Source organism: Oncorhynchus nerka, linkage group LG20 (genome assembly GCF_034236695.1).
Source record: "Oncorhynchus nerka isolate Pitt River linkage group LG20, Oner_Uvic_2.0, whole genome shotgun sequence".
Classification (NCBI taxonomy): Eukaryota; Metazoa; Chordata; class Actinopteri; order Salmoniformes; family Salmonidae; genus Oncorhynchus; species Oncorhynchus nerka.
The window spans coordinates 86,587,236-86,604,263 of NC_088415.1; the positions used below are offsets into that span (position 1 = coordinate 86,587,236).

A 17,028-nucleotide genomic window follows, 5' to 3' on the forward strand; every position below is an offset into this window, starting at 1 on the left:
CGGGAATCTTCCCTTCAGTTGGTCATCTTTCACCTTTACCGCTGCCCCAGTAATCACTCCTTTCAATGGCGCCCTTTTCTTGAGAGCAAAATCACATCTCGGTGCCTCCATTCATTTAACATGGAGCACCTGCTCCTTCTGACCAGCAGAAACACAAACAATTATCACAAGACAACTTCTGGTTACCCTCACTGATTCCACAGCACCCAACTCGGTTTCCCCCACACCTGAAACCACAAATGGATCAGCCAAAAGGCAAGGGTTGTAAAACCTTAAATCCTAACCGTAGCCTAACCTTAACTGTAAACCTTTTTAACCATTTAACCATTAACCATTTTAAAATGTAAACTTCAATGGGGTAGGGACGTCCCTAGGATCCCGGGTAGCATGGACCATTCCAAATACCCCTTTTCTATCTTGAAAGGTGAGTTTCTTCAACAAGAGACCCTTCTTCGAGATATCATATCGAATGAATCACCTTGTAATAATAATGTTATCTTATGGTAATTATATTTGGCTTCTGTTAGTATCAAAGCATGTGATTTGAATTTGAAATAGACTGGCCCTCTGGCATTTCGGGCAGATGGGCTGATAAAAAAAAGTGCCCAGTGGGCCTGTCTAACTTGATCATTATCTGGCTAATAATCGGGGGGCCTCAAGGTAAAAAATAGGCCTGTGTTTTAGAAATGCCAGGGCCGATTTCTGGTCCCAGTCCGCCCCTGAATGCAGATAAACTGAATGAGTGCCAACTGTACAAATTCAGATAAAGTGTAGCTATCGACATATAAATTATTTATATGATTGATGTTCAGTGTACATTACTACATTACAAATGTTTCAAAACTGAACCAGAAAACATAGAAAACTTATTTTAAAAAACTGTGATTTGAATTTGAAATAGCCTTTACCACCACGGTATCTCAAACGACGGGGTCAAAGTGTGTTCATTCTAATGTGCTCTAATGGGCCAAGGGTGTTCATTCTAATGTGCTCTAATGGGCCAAGGGTGTTCATTCTAATGTGCTCTAATGGGCCAAGGGTGTTCATTCTAATGTGCTCTAATGGGCCAAGGGTGTTCATTCTAATGTGCTCTAATGGGCCAAGGGTGTTCATTCTAATGTGCTCTAATGGGCCAAGGGTGTTCATTCTAATGTGCTCTAATGGGCAAAGGGTGTTCATTCTAATGTGCTCTAATGGGTCAAGGGTGTTCATTCTAATGTGCTCTAATGGGTAAAGGGTGTTCATTCTAATGTGCTCTAATGGGTCAAGGGTGTTCATTCTAATGTGCTCTAATGGGCAAAGTGTGTTCATTCTAATGTGCTCTAATGGGTCAAGGGTGTTCATTCTAATGTGCTCTAATGGGTCAAGGGTGTTCATTCTAATGTGCTCTAATGGGCAAAGTGTGTTCATTCTAATGTGCTCTAATGGGTCACGGGTGTTCATTCTAATGTGCTCTAATGGGCAAAGTGTGTTCATTCTAATGTGCTCTAATGGGTCAAGGGTGTTCATTCTAATGTACACAGGTGGACTGGCCCTCTGGCATTTCGGGCAGATGGGCTGATAAAAAAAAGTGCCCAGTGGGCCTGTCTAACTTGATCATTATCTGGCTAATAATCGGGGGGCCTCAAGGTAAAAAATAGGCCTGTGTTTTAGAAATGCCAGGGCCGATTTCTGGTCCCAGTCCGCCCCTGAATGCAGATAAACTGAATGAGTGCCAACTGTACAAATTCAGATAAAGTGTAGCTATCGACATATAAATTATTTATATGATTGATGTTCAGTGTACATTACTACATTACAAATGTTTCAAAACTGAACCAGAAAACATAGAAAACTTATTTTAAAAAACTGTGATTTGATAGGCTACATTGTGACGTTAAAATCAATCATTTATATTCATTAAAACTGATAATATCACACATATTCATTGGAAAGCATTATGCTACAAAAACACAATAAATGCATTAATATTTACATAATACAGTTTATTTTCTCCCCAAACACAGAGGTCATGTGTATATTCAGTGTTCTTCCCATTCTTCATCAAGCCATCTATATTTCTAACGGCTTGGGGTTTAATGCCTCCATCTTGAATCTGAAACATGGTGGAAAAACAGTACCAAACATTTCAACTGTAACTAAATACATACAAAAATGCCATCATACACCTAGCAGTTTAAACACTGCAGGGCACACACTAGAAAACTGAACACCATTGCCTGACGGAAATGGTTAGCAGCTTAAAAGCAGCTCTTTGGGCTGAAACGCTTGCTGAATTCCTAATCGAACCCTATTTCCTACTCCCTGTGCACTTCTGAAAGTTGGACAGGTGTATCCAACACAGCAACAATTCCATCTAGCCAATCAGAGGGCAAGATGCAGCTGTTACTATATCACTTATACCCATCCAATGCTTAAAAATCTACATGAAGTCCTTAGAGGGTATGTGTCTATATGTATGTGGTAGGGGCTAGTGGTCGACTTGGATCTGAGCCACTGGCTGACGACTCTTCTCCCACACACTGATGCCTCAGGCAGTTCCACTGCTGGCCAACGGGGGAGAGGGGTTGTCAATCTCTGGGAGGGAGTCGGTTGGTTTCAGGCCCTCTGGGTCTCTGGTGCATGGGCTGCCCATCATCTCCACACTGTTACAGTTAACAGGGGAGCTGATCTCTGACGATCGGCCTCCTCCTGCCTTCTCAGGGGCAGCCTGCAGAGCGGCGGCAGCGGCGAGCGGGAGGTTCATCATATAAAACATGCTGCCTAGCCGTCGAGACACCTGGGTGGGACAGAGATAGAGATACCAAAAGGTATTATAATAAACAATGTGCTGAAACTATGTGCATCAATACTTTTTTTCCCCCGAAAATGGTTTGCAAAATATTTAATCCCATTGAAAATTAAATAGACAGCACTTGAAAATCTTTTGGTCTGCTGTCCGAATTTGTTTGATGGTTTGTCTACCTGTGATCGTATCTTGAGTGCAGGGCCCAGCTTCAGTCCCATGGTGTCCAGTAGATGTTCTTCTGTCAGGAGCGGCAACGTTTCCCCATCTATCACGTGGTCCTTGAACGTCTGCAGGGAATAATCAGGTAATATGAGGAGGAGGGATACAGGAACGTTTAACCGGTTAGAAGAACATCCTTTAAGGCAGGTGCAGCAGTATGACACTATATACAGCGAGGCAACTTTCTGTTTACAAAAATCACCAACAACAGAATTCAAACCTGCAAAGTGGGACTGTCTCGGGGGAGGGTGCAAACTGTTAAGAAACAACGGTGACAGTCCTGGCAGATTTGAATTCTGTTGTTATTGATTTTTGTAAGCAGGAATTCACTCTACTGTTTTGATGATGACCAGGAAAAGACACCAACCTGAGCATATTCAGAGCAGCTGGGTATGTTGTTGATGAAGTTGTACACGTCGTCCACTGTCCACTTCCTGAGGTCTTGGATAGAGGACATATCTTCTCCGTTGAGAAAGAGATTGGGGTGCCCTGATCAAAACAACACACACACGGCTCACATCTATCCCTTGGTCAAATAAATGATACAAATCAAATCAAAGACAGCAGCACAAACCCCTGAGAGTTTTGATCAAAATAAGACTGTAGAAAGTAGACCCACCATGAGGGAACATGTACGGCATGCCTGGGATAGGCCCACTGGCGGAGGGATACTGGAACGCAGAGCATTGGCCAGGCATGTCTTTGTCGCTGGTGCCACTGTTGCAGTTGGTAACGTCAGGGCAGCCATCTTGACTGTTTATGCAGGCCTTGCGCAGGCCCTGCTCCTCCTCCTTGTAGCTCTTCCTGCTGCCCGCCGAGAGCTGTGCGTCCATTTTGGTTTGATGTTGTTTGCTGGCCGCCTCCCCTCCCATGTCCATTTTCCCCTCCGCCTCTTTCTCCTCTCCCGAGGCACCGCCGGGACTCTGCTCCACGCTCTTGTCTTCCGATTGGCCCTTCGGGCCCGACGCGTGGCTCTCTGTGCTCTTGTGATTAGTTGCCCTGCGACCGACCCTGCGGCTCCTCTCCCTCTGCAGCGTGCTGATTGGTGGATAGGGGCTGGAGGACATCAGGAGGCTGTTGGCCTGCATTTCCTCCAGGGTGGTGCGGTGGACGAAGACGTCGTGGCCGTCTGGGAGGCGTTGGCGCCCTCGGAACGCCATGGCATTGGACTGGTACATCATGGGTGCCTCCATACCCATCAGACCCTTCTGATGTGCGTTCTCCATCTCCTTCTGATGGAGGATGGCATTCATCTCCATCCTGAAAAAACAACCAATACAAACCAATCAGACATAACAACACACCAATCAGAGGTAACAACACACCAATCAGACATAACAACACACCAATCAGACATAACAACACACCAATCAGACATCACAACACACCAATCAGACATAACAACACACCAATCAGACATCACAACACACCAATCAGACGTAACAACACACCAATCAGACATAACAACACACCAATCAGATATAACAATACACCAATCAGACGTAACAACACACCAATCAGACATAACAACACACCAATCAGATATAACAATACACCAATCAGACGTAACAACACACCAATCAGACATAACAACACACCAATCAGACATAACAACACACCAATCAGACATCACAACACACCAATCAGATGTAACAACACACCAATCAGACATAACAACACACACCAGTTAGACATCACAACACACCAATCAGATGTAACAACACACCAATCAGACATAACAACACACACCAGTTAGACATAACCAGCACCAATCAGACGTAACAACACACACTAGTTAGACATAACCAGCACCAATCAGACGTAACACACCAATCAGACATAACAACACACACCAGTTAGACATCACAACACACCAATCAGACGTAACAACACACCAATCAGACATAACAACACACCAATCAGATGTAACAATACACCAATCAGACATAACAACACACCAATCAGACATAACAACACACACCAGTTAGACATAACCAGCACCAATCAGACATAACAACACACCAATCAGACATAACAACACACCAATCAGACATAACAACACACCAATCAGATGTAACAATACACCAATCAGACATAACAACACACCAATCAGACATAACAACACACCAATCAGACATAACAATACACCAATCAGACATAACAACACACCAATCAGATGTAACAACACACCAATCAGACATAACAACACACCAATCAGACATAACAACACACACCAGTTAGACATAACCAGCACCAATCAGACGTAACAATACACCAATCAGACATAACAACACACCAATCAGACATAACAACACACACCAGTTAGACATAACCAGCACCAATCAGACGTAACAACACACCAATCAGACGTAACAACACACCAATCAGACATAACAACACACACCAGTTAGACATAACCAGCACCAATCAGACGTAACAACACACCAATCAGACGTAACAACACACCAATCAGACGTAACAACACACCAATCAGACATAACAACACACACCAGTTAGACATAACAACACACCAATCAGACATAACAACACACACCAGTTAGACATAACCAGCACCAATCAGACGTAACAATACACCAATCAGACATAACAACACACCAATCAGATGTAACAACACACCAATCAGACGTAACAACACACCAATCAGACGTAACAACACACCAATCAGACGTAACAACACACCAATCAGATGTAACAACACACCAATCAGACATAACCGAACACTACATATATATATATATATATATAACAATACACATTTGTAGGTCACATGGGCTCTGTGTATGGGCTCTGTATTTAATCAAATCATATCTGCCAACTGTTCTGTAATGTAGTGCATGAAACAGGCTCTCGGTATTAAGTTGAAGGGGCCCGTAGAAGGGAGGGCTATGAAAGCCCTAGAGTCCATGACGTGTACTTTGACATGTCCTGTAACATGCAGTTGCAGATCAATGTCAGACCGTACCTGGCGATGTTCTGCTTGTGGATGAGCTCCTGTCGCCGGGCAACTGTCTCCATGGGCTCTGAGGGCATGAAGCTATAGCCAGCTCCAGGGAAGCCCCTGCCAGGTATACCAGGGTGTGGGGGCATGGGCGGACCGAGGTGACCCCCCATGTGCATCTGCCTGACCTCAGAAGATACCATCTCAGAGGGAGGAGCTAGCTCTCTTTCCATGAAGCGGGGCTCAAACTGGGTGGGCACCCCCTGTAACCTCTGCTGTCCCTGGGCCAGGATCTGAGGAGTCATGGTCATCTGGTTTCTCATCATCATCTCCTGCCGCTGACGTAGCTCTGCGACGAAACACAGCGCAACACGATTCAGATTCAGAGTGTTTAATAGTCACATGTACAGGGTTGCAGGTGTGATTGCAGGGTACAGTGAAAATCTTAGGCTTCGAGCTCCAACATGCAGGACTAGTGAAATACCTAGCCTTCTGAAATACCTAGCCTTCTGAAATACCTAGCCTTCTGAAATACCTAACCTTCTGAAATACCTAACCTTCTGAAATACCTAACCTTCTGAAATACCTAACCTTCTGAAATACCTAACCTTCTGAAATACCTAGCCTTCTGAAATACCTAACCTTCTGAAATACCTAACCTTCTGAAATACCTAACCTTCTGAAATACCTAACCTTCTGAAATACCTAGCCTTCTGAAATAACTAACCTTCTGAAATACCTAACCTTCTGAAATACCTAACCTTCTGAAATACCTAACCTTCTGAAATACCTAGCCTTCTGAAATACCTAACCTTCTGAAATACCTAACCTTCTGAAATACCTAACCTTCTGAAATACCTAGCCTTCTGAAATACCTAACCTTCTGAAATACCTAACCTTCTGAAATACCTAGCCTTCTGAAATACCTAGCCTTCTGAAATACCTAACCTTCTGAAATACCTAACCTTCTGAAATACCTAGCCTTCTGAAATACCTAGCCTTCTGAAATACCTAGCCTTCTGAAATACCTAGCCTTCTGAAATACCTAACCTTCTGAAATACCTAACCTTTGAAATACCTAGCCTTCTGAAATACCTAACCTTCTGAAATACCTAACCTTCTGAAATACCTAACCTTCTGAAATACCTAGCCTTCTGAAATACCTAACCTTCTGAAATACCTAGCCTTCTGAAATACCTAACCTTCTGAAATACCTAGCCTTCTGAAATACCTAGCCTTCGATGGTGGATGTGTCACGCCACTTAGAAGTCGATACAAAACTAGGGCCCAAAGTTTCCACTGACTATGTGACCTGATCAGGTAAAGTTCTGGGCCCCAGCAATTACGTAGGTCAGTGAAAAGCTCCTGGTTCTAAGGTATGGAGGAGTATGAATGCTCTTGGTTAGGTTGAGGGAATTTTCTAGGCAAGGATGAATGAGCTAATACCTAGGACTTTAACTCAGCAGGCTAACGGAGAGACATGCAGATTCAAGCCAGGTGGATCAGCCTTACCTCCAGCAGACATGCCATTGACCAGGCGGTACCAGTGTTTCTCATCCAGAGCCCCCTGCTCCCCCATCGCTGACATCTTTCTCAGCTGCTCTCTCGGGGTCATGGCCTGACCTCTGATCTCTAGGAAACTGCCTCTCTGTGGAACCGAGATGAGGAGATTAGTATTTAAGACCAGTGTTTGTCAACCTGTGGCCCGTGGATCAGCATTGGTCCCTGGGATATTGCTGATTGGTCCCTCAGATGGTTAGCTAACAGTGATTTAGTCTGTTTTCAAGTACTTGTTTTAATCTAATTGGTCCTTTAAGAAGGAAGGAACCTTGCTTACATATACCTGGTCCAGGAAAGACTGCACTTGCCCAGTATAAAAAAAGGTAAAGTGGTGTTGAGCAGATTAGTGTTAATTAGTCTTAGTTAAGTCCCCTTTTAGCAACCTTCTTTAAATTGCTTGTCATTTTCATATTTCACCACTAGGAGGGAACCATGACCTATACATTGAAAGGCCCTCTATGATTAAAATGATGGCACACAGTTACTGTGTGCTGATGTAACTGAACAGATAGATATCAAACATGGGTGGTTGGTGTGACTCAAGACCGTGTTAGCCCAATTAACTAAGTTATAGCCCAAGAGGGATGCAACATAAGTCCTCAGGACTCAGAAAAGATTAGGCTACTACTCGTCAGTGATCACGTGTGTACTGTCCATCAATCAACCCTTACGTTACAATACTACCATAACTAGTACACTTAATAGGCATGTGAGGATTGCTAATCGTTGCTAAGCATGTTTTCATCAATGGTCTGTTAAGGGAGAGAGAGAGAGAGAGAGACAAGACTGATGACATTGAGATATAAAAAAAGAAACTGTTGTCAAAAGTTGACAATGAAGTTTCGGTGGAGCAACCAAAGCTATATTGAGGATTGAGGAATACTGTCTAGACTCTAGATTCACCTCAGAGCAGAAAGGAACATTGGAACATTTTCTGCCTCCATATACCTCTTTCTCTCTGCTACAACAACAATCCTTTTAATTATCACAATTTTACACACACACACACACAAACACACACACACACACACACACACACACACACACACACACACACACACACACACACACACACACACACACACACACACACACACACACACACACACACACACACATAGCGCATATCATTGCAGCTTGTCATTACACCTGATTGACTTAGACACCTCTGATTAGCATCTAATGAATAAATATAACACTGAACAGACAAGTGCTTTAATCCAGGACCAGTATGGGCTGTAGATTTATATCCATAAAAAAATGGACTTTTTTAACCCATACTACAGGAAAATATTATGTCAGAGGTGGCTCTGAAATAACTGTGGTCATGGCGTTACTGAAATGACTGGGTATCTCTCCTTTATGGTGTGTGTGTGTGCATGCATGTGTGTGTGTGTGTCTAGATACACCTATGGGGTAACCTATGACAACACACCCCTGACAAAATATACTTGCCTAAATAATCCCCCCCATAAGATCCAGCCAACCCTAACCGTTAGCAGCCTTTATCCCCAGTCAGTGGTGTACCATACTACCCCACAGTCCCCTAAAGTTCCCTCACAGACCCATCTAATCCTCCTGTTAGTCCCATCCAGTCTGCCAGGCCCCGAGAACATCTGCTGACCCGTGTGTCTTCCAACCTGGCCCTCCCTCCCCCCACTATCCGATTAGCTAAATCCTGACTATACAGCACTTTAAAGGGATGTGTTGGAGGTAATCCGGGCGTTTAGGAGTTTTACCTCAGCAAACCTTGCCTGTAAGCACACCAGACAATACACCTTGAGTGATAATCTTATTAGCCTCCATCAGCCCCTTGAGATGTCCTGAAAACACCTTGGGGGATAAATCTGGTGGAGGGAAATTGGTTTATGGGGAAATATGTGGCGCCACACGCAAGCATGGTCACCCTGGTCCCTGCTACCAATGTCACTCTCCACACAACCTTTTATCTTTCATCTATTAAATTCAGCAAATATACAAAAGGGACGGATAGAGGTAAGAAGAGAGAACATTTAAAAATATGACATACACACCATAGTGGATTAATACATGGACGGCTCAAGGTTTTATCTGTCCTCCTCAGGTAGCCTGAATGTAAATTTACATAAGTGTTTTTTTGGGGGTGGGAGGGGGGGGTCTGTGTTGAGTACAGTATATTGTGTACTAAGAGTTTGCGTGTAAAATGTCTCCATAATGTGAGTGTAAGGAAAAATCTATTGCATCATAGTGTCATTTTGCCTGTGTGAATGTCAGTATAAATTAAATCACATTTTATTTGTCACATGAGCCGAATACAACAGGTGTAGTAGACCTTACCGTGAAATGCTTACTTAACCCAACAATGCATTTATAAGAAAATAGAGTTAAGAAAATATTTACGAAATAAACTAAAGTTTTAAAAAAGTACCAATAACAATAACGAGGCTATATACAGGGGGTACCGGTACCGAGTCAATGTGCGGGGGTACCGGTTAGTCGAGGTCATTTGTACACGTAGGTAGCGGTAAAGTGAGTATGTCTATGAGTATAAGTATGTCTATGCGTGTATAAATAAATGAAAACTCACCCGGTTAGTGACCAAACCAACGCTACGAAAACAACAGACTACTGTACATTCAAGCCTATCCCTACTATTATCACTGAACTACCAGTCAGAAGAGGGGACACTAGTCTTTGAGGTATAGCGTTCAGCTGGAAAAACAGCTTGTACTCAGTAATTAATCTTTTACAGGAAGAGTAAGGCTTGTATGAACTTGAACCAAGAAGAGTCCGAGGGAAGCCAGAGAGGCCTGGCCCCTATTGCAGCACACTAGGACTTGCCATACAGCTGAGCAACTACTGTAAAATTCAGTAAAACGCCTGTTGTAATCTGGTTCAGGTTATCAGTCAACCCACCAGGGTATTTACAAACAGAACAGGAACTAAATCATCCACGTGTATTGATCACATCTTTACTAACGTTACAGAAATCTGCTCTAGAGCAGTATCCACACCCATCAGATGTAGCGATCATTTTTAATTTTATTTTAATTTTACCTTTATTTAACTAGGCTAGTCAGTTAAGAACAAATTCTTATTTACAATGACGGCCTAGGAACAGTGGGTTAACTGCCTGTTCAGGGGCAGAACGACAGATTTGTAACTTGTCAGCTCAGGGGTTTGAACTTGCAACTTTCCAGTTGCTAGTCCAACGCTCTAACCACTAGGCTACCCTGCCTTAACTAGAAAAAACAATGTTCCAAAGACTGGACCTAAAATTGTGTTTAAACGATTATAATTAATATTATATACAAGTTTTTTTTACAATGACTCCAATGTTAAAGATGTGAAAAATATTTGTTGGTCAAACAACAAATTCTGAGCCTTCATATTTCATGCACAATGGACCAAACAATGAAAGACAAGCACTGTAGTTTTGAGTTCTACAAAGTGGGTGTGGAAGAGGTGAAACAATTGTTGCTATCTATAAATAAGGACCTGGTACCGACAACCTGGATGGTACATTGCTGAGGTTGGTAGCGGAATACAATTTAAGCCTAGAAGACGATGTGTGCTCTCAGATGTGGAGGGGGGCAAAGGTCATTCCGCTACCCAAGAATAGCAGAGCACCCTTGAAATGGTTCAAACAGCCGACCAATCAGCCTGTTAGTTGGTCCAGAATCAGCCAATCAGTTGGTCCAGAACAAAGCAGCACGTATTGCACTTAGATGTACACGGAGGGAAAGTGTCAGTACCATGCATGTCAGTCTCTCCTGGCTCAAAGTTGAGGAGACATTGACTGTATCACTATTGGTCTTTATGCGAGGTATTAATGTGTTGAAGGTAACGAACTGTTTGTTCAAGCAGCTGGCACACAGTTCAGACACGCATCTGTACAACAATAGACATGCAACCAGAGGTCTCTTCACAGTCCCCAGGTCCAGAACAGAGCCTGGGAAACTCATGACTACATGGAACTCTCTGTCACCACAGGTAACTCAAGCTAGTGATAAAACCAGTTTCAAAAATCAGATAAAAGAACAACTAACTGCACAAAGTGGGCTGTGAAGAGACACAGCCATTTTATATTTCTTGTTTTGAAATTGCACTGCACTATGTATTAGACCTAGATATTGTGTGTATGTACTGATATGTAACGTTTTGAAATGATGCATTTCAGTGCTTGACTAATAATGTTCCGTACTATGTATGATGTCATGTTCATGTGGACCCCAGGAAGAGTAGCTGATGCTTTTGCAGTGGCTAATGGGGGTCCTTATACAATACCAATACCAATACAAATGGCTCAGTTTGTTAGAGTTTGGTGGCAGCAGAGACACCAGGGTTGTGGGTTTGATTCCAACATGGGTCACATAGTGAGTATATGTGTCGTTATTACTGTCTGTTGAGGGTGCTGTAAGTCGCCTTGTATGAAACGGTCTGTTAAATGAGCGTGTCATTCCATTCACTAATATTTATTTGTCATATTTTTTCGATGGGTTGAATAGGCTCTTCTCCACACAATGTAAATGGTAACACTTCACTTGACACCCAGTGTCAAAACACGTTAGGACACGACCATAACCATGTCATACTATGTCATAACAACTGACTTAACGTGTCATAACCATGTCATAATATGTCATAACAACTGACTTAACGTGTCATAACCATGTCATAATATGTCATAACAACTGACTTAACGTGTCATAACCATGTCATAATATGTCATAACAACTGACTTAACGTGTCATAACCATGTCATAATATGTCATAACAACTGACTTAACGTGTCATAACCATGTCATAATATGTCATAACAACTGACTTAACGTGTCATAACCATGTCATAATATGTCATAACAACTGACTTAACGTGTCATAACCATGTCATAACAACTGACTTAACTTGTCATAATATGGTCATAACCTGTCATGACCCATATATTTACACCTGTTGTGACATATATTGTGTTATTTTATGGCTGGTTATGACACTGACAAGAGTGTCTAAACTCATATTTTGTCAATAATTTTTTCTTGCCTAGAAGTTTTCTTTCATTTGAAAGTTTGTTTCATAAATCCTTTATTGTATGTTGTAATTAATCATATTTTAAATAACTTGTAGAAATTCACCTTATGACATTGTCTTGAAGCATTATGACCATCCTGTGTCACTTTACTTAGACTAAGAAAATACCCTTTATGACCATCATAATCATACCAAGGGGCTAAAAAGTATTTAGTCAGCCACCAATTGTGCAAGTTCTCCCACTTAAAAAGATGAGAGAGGCCTGTAATTTTCATCATAGGTACACTTCAACTATGACAGACAAAATGAGAAAAAGAAATCCAGAAAATCACATTGTGGGATTTTTTATGAATTTATTTGCAAATTATGGTGGAAAATAAGTATTTGGTCACCTACAAACAAGCAAGATTTCTGGCTCTGACAGACCTGTAACTTCTTCTTTAAGAGGCTCCTCTGTCCTCCACTCGTTACCTGTATTAATGGCACCTGTTTGAACAGTTGAAGTGTACCTATGATGAAAATTACAGGCCTCTCTCATCTTTTTAAGTGGGAGAACTTGCACAATTGGTGGCTGACTAAATCCTTTTTTGCCCCACTGTATAAGCCAGATAGGCCTATCAAGTAAGGGCCTTATAAGAATTTGTTCTTAACTGACTTGCTTAGTTAAATAAAGGTAAAATATATATATATATATCAGTCATGAGTCAAAAAGAGGGTGTCTTGTCCTGCTCCTGAAATCTGCTCCTGCATTCATCCCAGTCATCAGCAACAGAGCATTACGGTGGATGTATGCCTGATATCAATGTGTGCGCAATTACAACAATCATTTAATATGGGTTGTTTCTCCCAAAAATGATAAAACATAAACATACTGTTGACACGTAGGCTATGGTGTAATGGAATGTTTTGCCTTGTGTGGTAGGTTTTGTGGGGGTTTTGACAGTCTTATGTAGGTGTCATAACCAGCCATAAAATAACACAATATATGTCACAACAGGTGTAAATATATGGGTCATAACATGTTATGATGCTGGGTGTCAAGTAAAGTGTTACGGAATATACTAAAGTCAATCAAATGACCACATTGCGTATTTTGAAGGGATAGTTAACTCAAATATTGAACTATTATCGTCACCTCCAAAATGTAATAGATGACCTTTAGATGGAGTCCTAAACATTAGACTAAATGACACCCAGTTAATCAATCCTCACTAACTGACTTACTAACTAAGCTCCTACTGTAGCTGATTCTATGGTACATTTGAAATCAAGCCACTAAAGTAATGCCATTCATTTGGATAAACATGTACATTTTTAAAAACCTTAAAAACTTGAGGTTTTCGAACAGTGAGATTTGATCTGACATGTTTGCACACAGGAACTGGAGTTTTGGCCTGCATGTGACAAGTGGAAGCCTGTATCTAAGACTAGAGCTCCGGGTGCCTGGATTTGCGGCTGCCCGGGCTAATCTCATTACAAGAATGAATTAAAGGAAAATTGCTGACGACTTACATGAAGCCTTGCATTTGGGGAGGTCATATCAGACAAGACAGAAGCATCGTCTGGAACGTTATAATCCCCTTAAGTGACAAACAAATGCTAGACATACTTTTGCTGAGACCATCAACACGTTGTTAGCATGTTTGAATGAACCCGAGGTTTAGATATCGATGAGGTTGATATTTTAATTCGATTTTGATTTAATTAGATGAGCACATGTGAGTACAGACCAGGTTTGAGAGGTAAAGTTTAAAAAAAAATGTAAATATATATATATTTGTTTTTAACTGTCCGTGTTACCTACAACTGCATAGTTCACGGCATCATTACCTAAATATTTTACATAAATAAAGTAAAATAACTCAACAGACAAAAAGTTAAAGGGATAGTTCATCTAGAGTATTTTACATATTTTTATATTTATTTCCTTACCCTGAAAGTAGACTATAGACCGGGTTGGGGAGTAAAGAATGACATGTTATCTGGATACAAAAACCTCGTTACTAATCAGTTACGCTACAAACAAAAATATTGTAATCAGATTACAAATACTTTTGAAAAACAAATGGATTAGTTGTCTGATTACTTTTAAATTCAGAAATGATGTTTGAGAGAGAGAAAAAAAAACATTATGACACCTTTCCATTTTCTCAATGACAATCAGCATTGAAAAAAAGACGCAAGTTTAAGTTTGTTCCTACCTAAGCGAGTCTGATCACAAGTCAGAGACCACTATGATGACACACCAAATGATGACCACCAATCAGAGACCACTATGATGACACACCAAATGATGACCACCAATCATAGACCACTATGATGACACACCAAATGCGTTTGATAGATCCTTTTTTGTCTTGTTCTAACGAGGAAAGTAATCCAAAAAGTAAATGAAAGTAAAAAGATTAGGTTGCTGAGTTTGGGTAATCCAAAAGTTATATTACTGATTATAATTTTAGACGGGTAACTGAAACGGATAACATTTAGAAAGTAACCTATCCAACCCTGGTGCTGAACTAGGATCAGTTTAGCCTTTAAGATCCTAATGAATAAGATGAAAAACCTACCCAACCCTGGTGCTGAACTAGGATCAGTTTAGCCTTTAAGATCCTAATGAATAAGATGAGAAACCTACCCAACCCTGGTGCTGAACTAGGATCAGTTTAGCCTTTAATGAAAAAGATGATATGAGTAACCTTCCCAACCCTGTCTATAGACAAGGAGTGACTGCAATCCACACTTTTTGGGGAGGGAGTTATCCACAGTTAGACTAAACATAGTCAACAAATGCTCAAATTAGCAAAACATTTTTTGACCCCGAATTTGAATAAATCACTGAACTATCTCTTTAAGGAACAACTTTTGTGAATACAAATTGATTGATTGCAACTACTGTAAAATGCATTTCACAGTGTGTATTTGGTGAATACATACAATTTAAAATATGTAGAGTATACGTAGATATAATATATATATATAACGGTAATTATATATATATATATATAACTGCAATATAACTGTTATATATATATATAATTAACATACACTATTTGTTCAGTGTGGATGAACCAATGGGTGTGAGCAAAATAAACATAATATTTAAATTAGATAGGAAATCACATCATCCAACATATGTTCCAAATACTGCAGCTCACATTTCCATCATGTGCTTCACATAAATTGTGAAGTTTACTAAACGGAAATCGTCAAATAACTTTTTTAAATGAACCTTCAGCAAATTCTAAGGAGTTCCACTGTATATATATATATTTTTTTACAGATCTGTGCTCTTTGCATTATTCAATTTAATAACATCTTATTTTAGTGTTCAGCTTTTGAAACGCACGGAATGAAGAATGAATGAGAGAGTGGGAATAGGGAGAAGAAGGTTGAAGAGTAACAGAGAGAGAGAGTGAGGGGGAGAGGACAGAGGTAAGTTAATTTGACTCACCTTCAAGTTCCTGCCAATGAGAACAGCTTGTGACTGACTTGTCCCAACGGAGTAGACAGAACGAGAAGTTAAACGAAATAAAAAACCTTAAAGCTACACTGTATCTTCAGGTCAGGAGTTCACAGAATATGATGCTGATGGATTCCTCAGGGCCTTGGTATAGCAGCCTAGCTTGACACCTCTGATAAGTGGTGACCAGCCAATCAGCCACACCCCTGTTCTGTGTCAGCAGCTAACGGCTAACTAACGGCCTTAACCCCAAAAAAAACGTTAAATACCGCTTTGCCTCAACTCTATTAGCCTGGCTTTATCTCCCGAGTTAAGCACCCCCCCTCCCCTATTTCCTGACATTGGGGTGATCTCCTCATCCAACTACGCACCGGCCGGACCAGGCGCTTCACAGTAATTACTCCCAGGAGAGTCCTGCATTAAGCGTTGGGAGGCTAAACCTCTTTCAACATTTACCTCACTAAGCCCTTGTTAGCACTTTAGGCCGCGGTTAAGACACCTAAATGCTTTAGCTCCCTTTTTCCGATGGCAGAAAAAGGGGAGGCCTTATAAGGTAACCACTACCACTACAGTACAGGGAAGGTTGGCCTTGTGAACTGTGTTATGTGGGAAGAACAACCATGTTTTTTTTGTTTGTTTTTGTTTTGACGAGGTGTCTGGGTTTGTTTATTAAGACTCTCTGTAGTTCCATACAGGGACACTGGCCAAATATCCAAGCTGGTCATTTGGTAGGAAATAAAATCCTGCTAAATGTGTGACCAGGATCATCCTCTCAGACGTCTTAATCTGACAGTTTGTGCTCACCAGCCGCTTACAGCAGAGGCCCTTGGTGCAGTTCCTCAAATTATGTTTTTTTTTTTATCCTGGAGGGATAAAGTAGGATTAGTCTACAGCTAGGTGTGCAGTATTGTGGGGGGTAGGGTGTTTCTGCTAACTAAGGGTGTTATTGCATGGGGGACAGTGGTGGACAGTCTCTCTCGCTCTCTCTATCCAGTTTAGGTGTGAGCATGAGGCTCCCGCAGGGTTAAGTG

At 41.3% G+C, this 17,028-nt stretch overlaps 1 protein-coding gene across 2 annotated transcripts; it reads right to left on the reverse strand.

Annotated features, from left to right (window-relative positions):
• Positions 1-586: 586 nt before the first annotated feature.
• On the reverse strand, positions 587-16,384 carry LOC115101838 (sterile alpha motif domain-containing protein 7-like). Of its 2 annotated transcripts, none has more exons than XM_029621314.2 (7): positions 15,989-16,384; positions 7,479-7,614; positions 5,991-6,315; positions 3,627-4,267; positions 3,375-3,496; positions 2,965-3,075; positions 587-2,779 (listed from the first exon to the last, which is right to left on the reverse strand). In XM_029621314.2, the coding sequence occupies exons 2-7, from the start codon at positions 7,579-7,581 to the stop codon at positions 2,531-2,533; spliced, it is 1,551 nt and encodes a 516-aa protein (XP_029477174.1). In that variant the 5' UTR covers positions 7,582-7,614; positions 15,989-16,384; the 3' UTR covers positions 587-2,530. The 2 variants fall into 2 exon arrangements, with proteins under 2 accessions (XP_029477174.1, XP_029477175.1); XM_029621315.2 differs by lacking the exon at positions 15,989-16,384 and adding an exon at positions 10,093-10,179.
• Positions 16,385-17,028: the final 644 nt, after the last annotated feature.

What these genes read in the sequence shown, in the direction of transcription:
- LOC115101838 (XM_029621314.2), bottom strand. Translation starts at nt 7,581, where the DNA reads ATGACCCCGAGAGAGCAGCTGAGAAAGATGTCAGCGATGGGGGAGCAG. An exon ending in CAATGGCATGTCTGCTGGAG is followed by an intron (nt 6,316 to 7,478) that starts GTAAGGCTGATC and finishes GTTTCGTCGCAG; the next exon opens with AGCTACGTCAGCGGCAGGAG. An exon ending in GCTGCTCTGAATATGCTCAG is followed by an intron (nt 3,076 to 3,374) that starts GTTGGTGTCTTT and finishes TATTCCCTGCAG; the next exon opens with ACGTTCAAGGACCACGTGAT.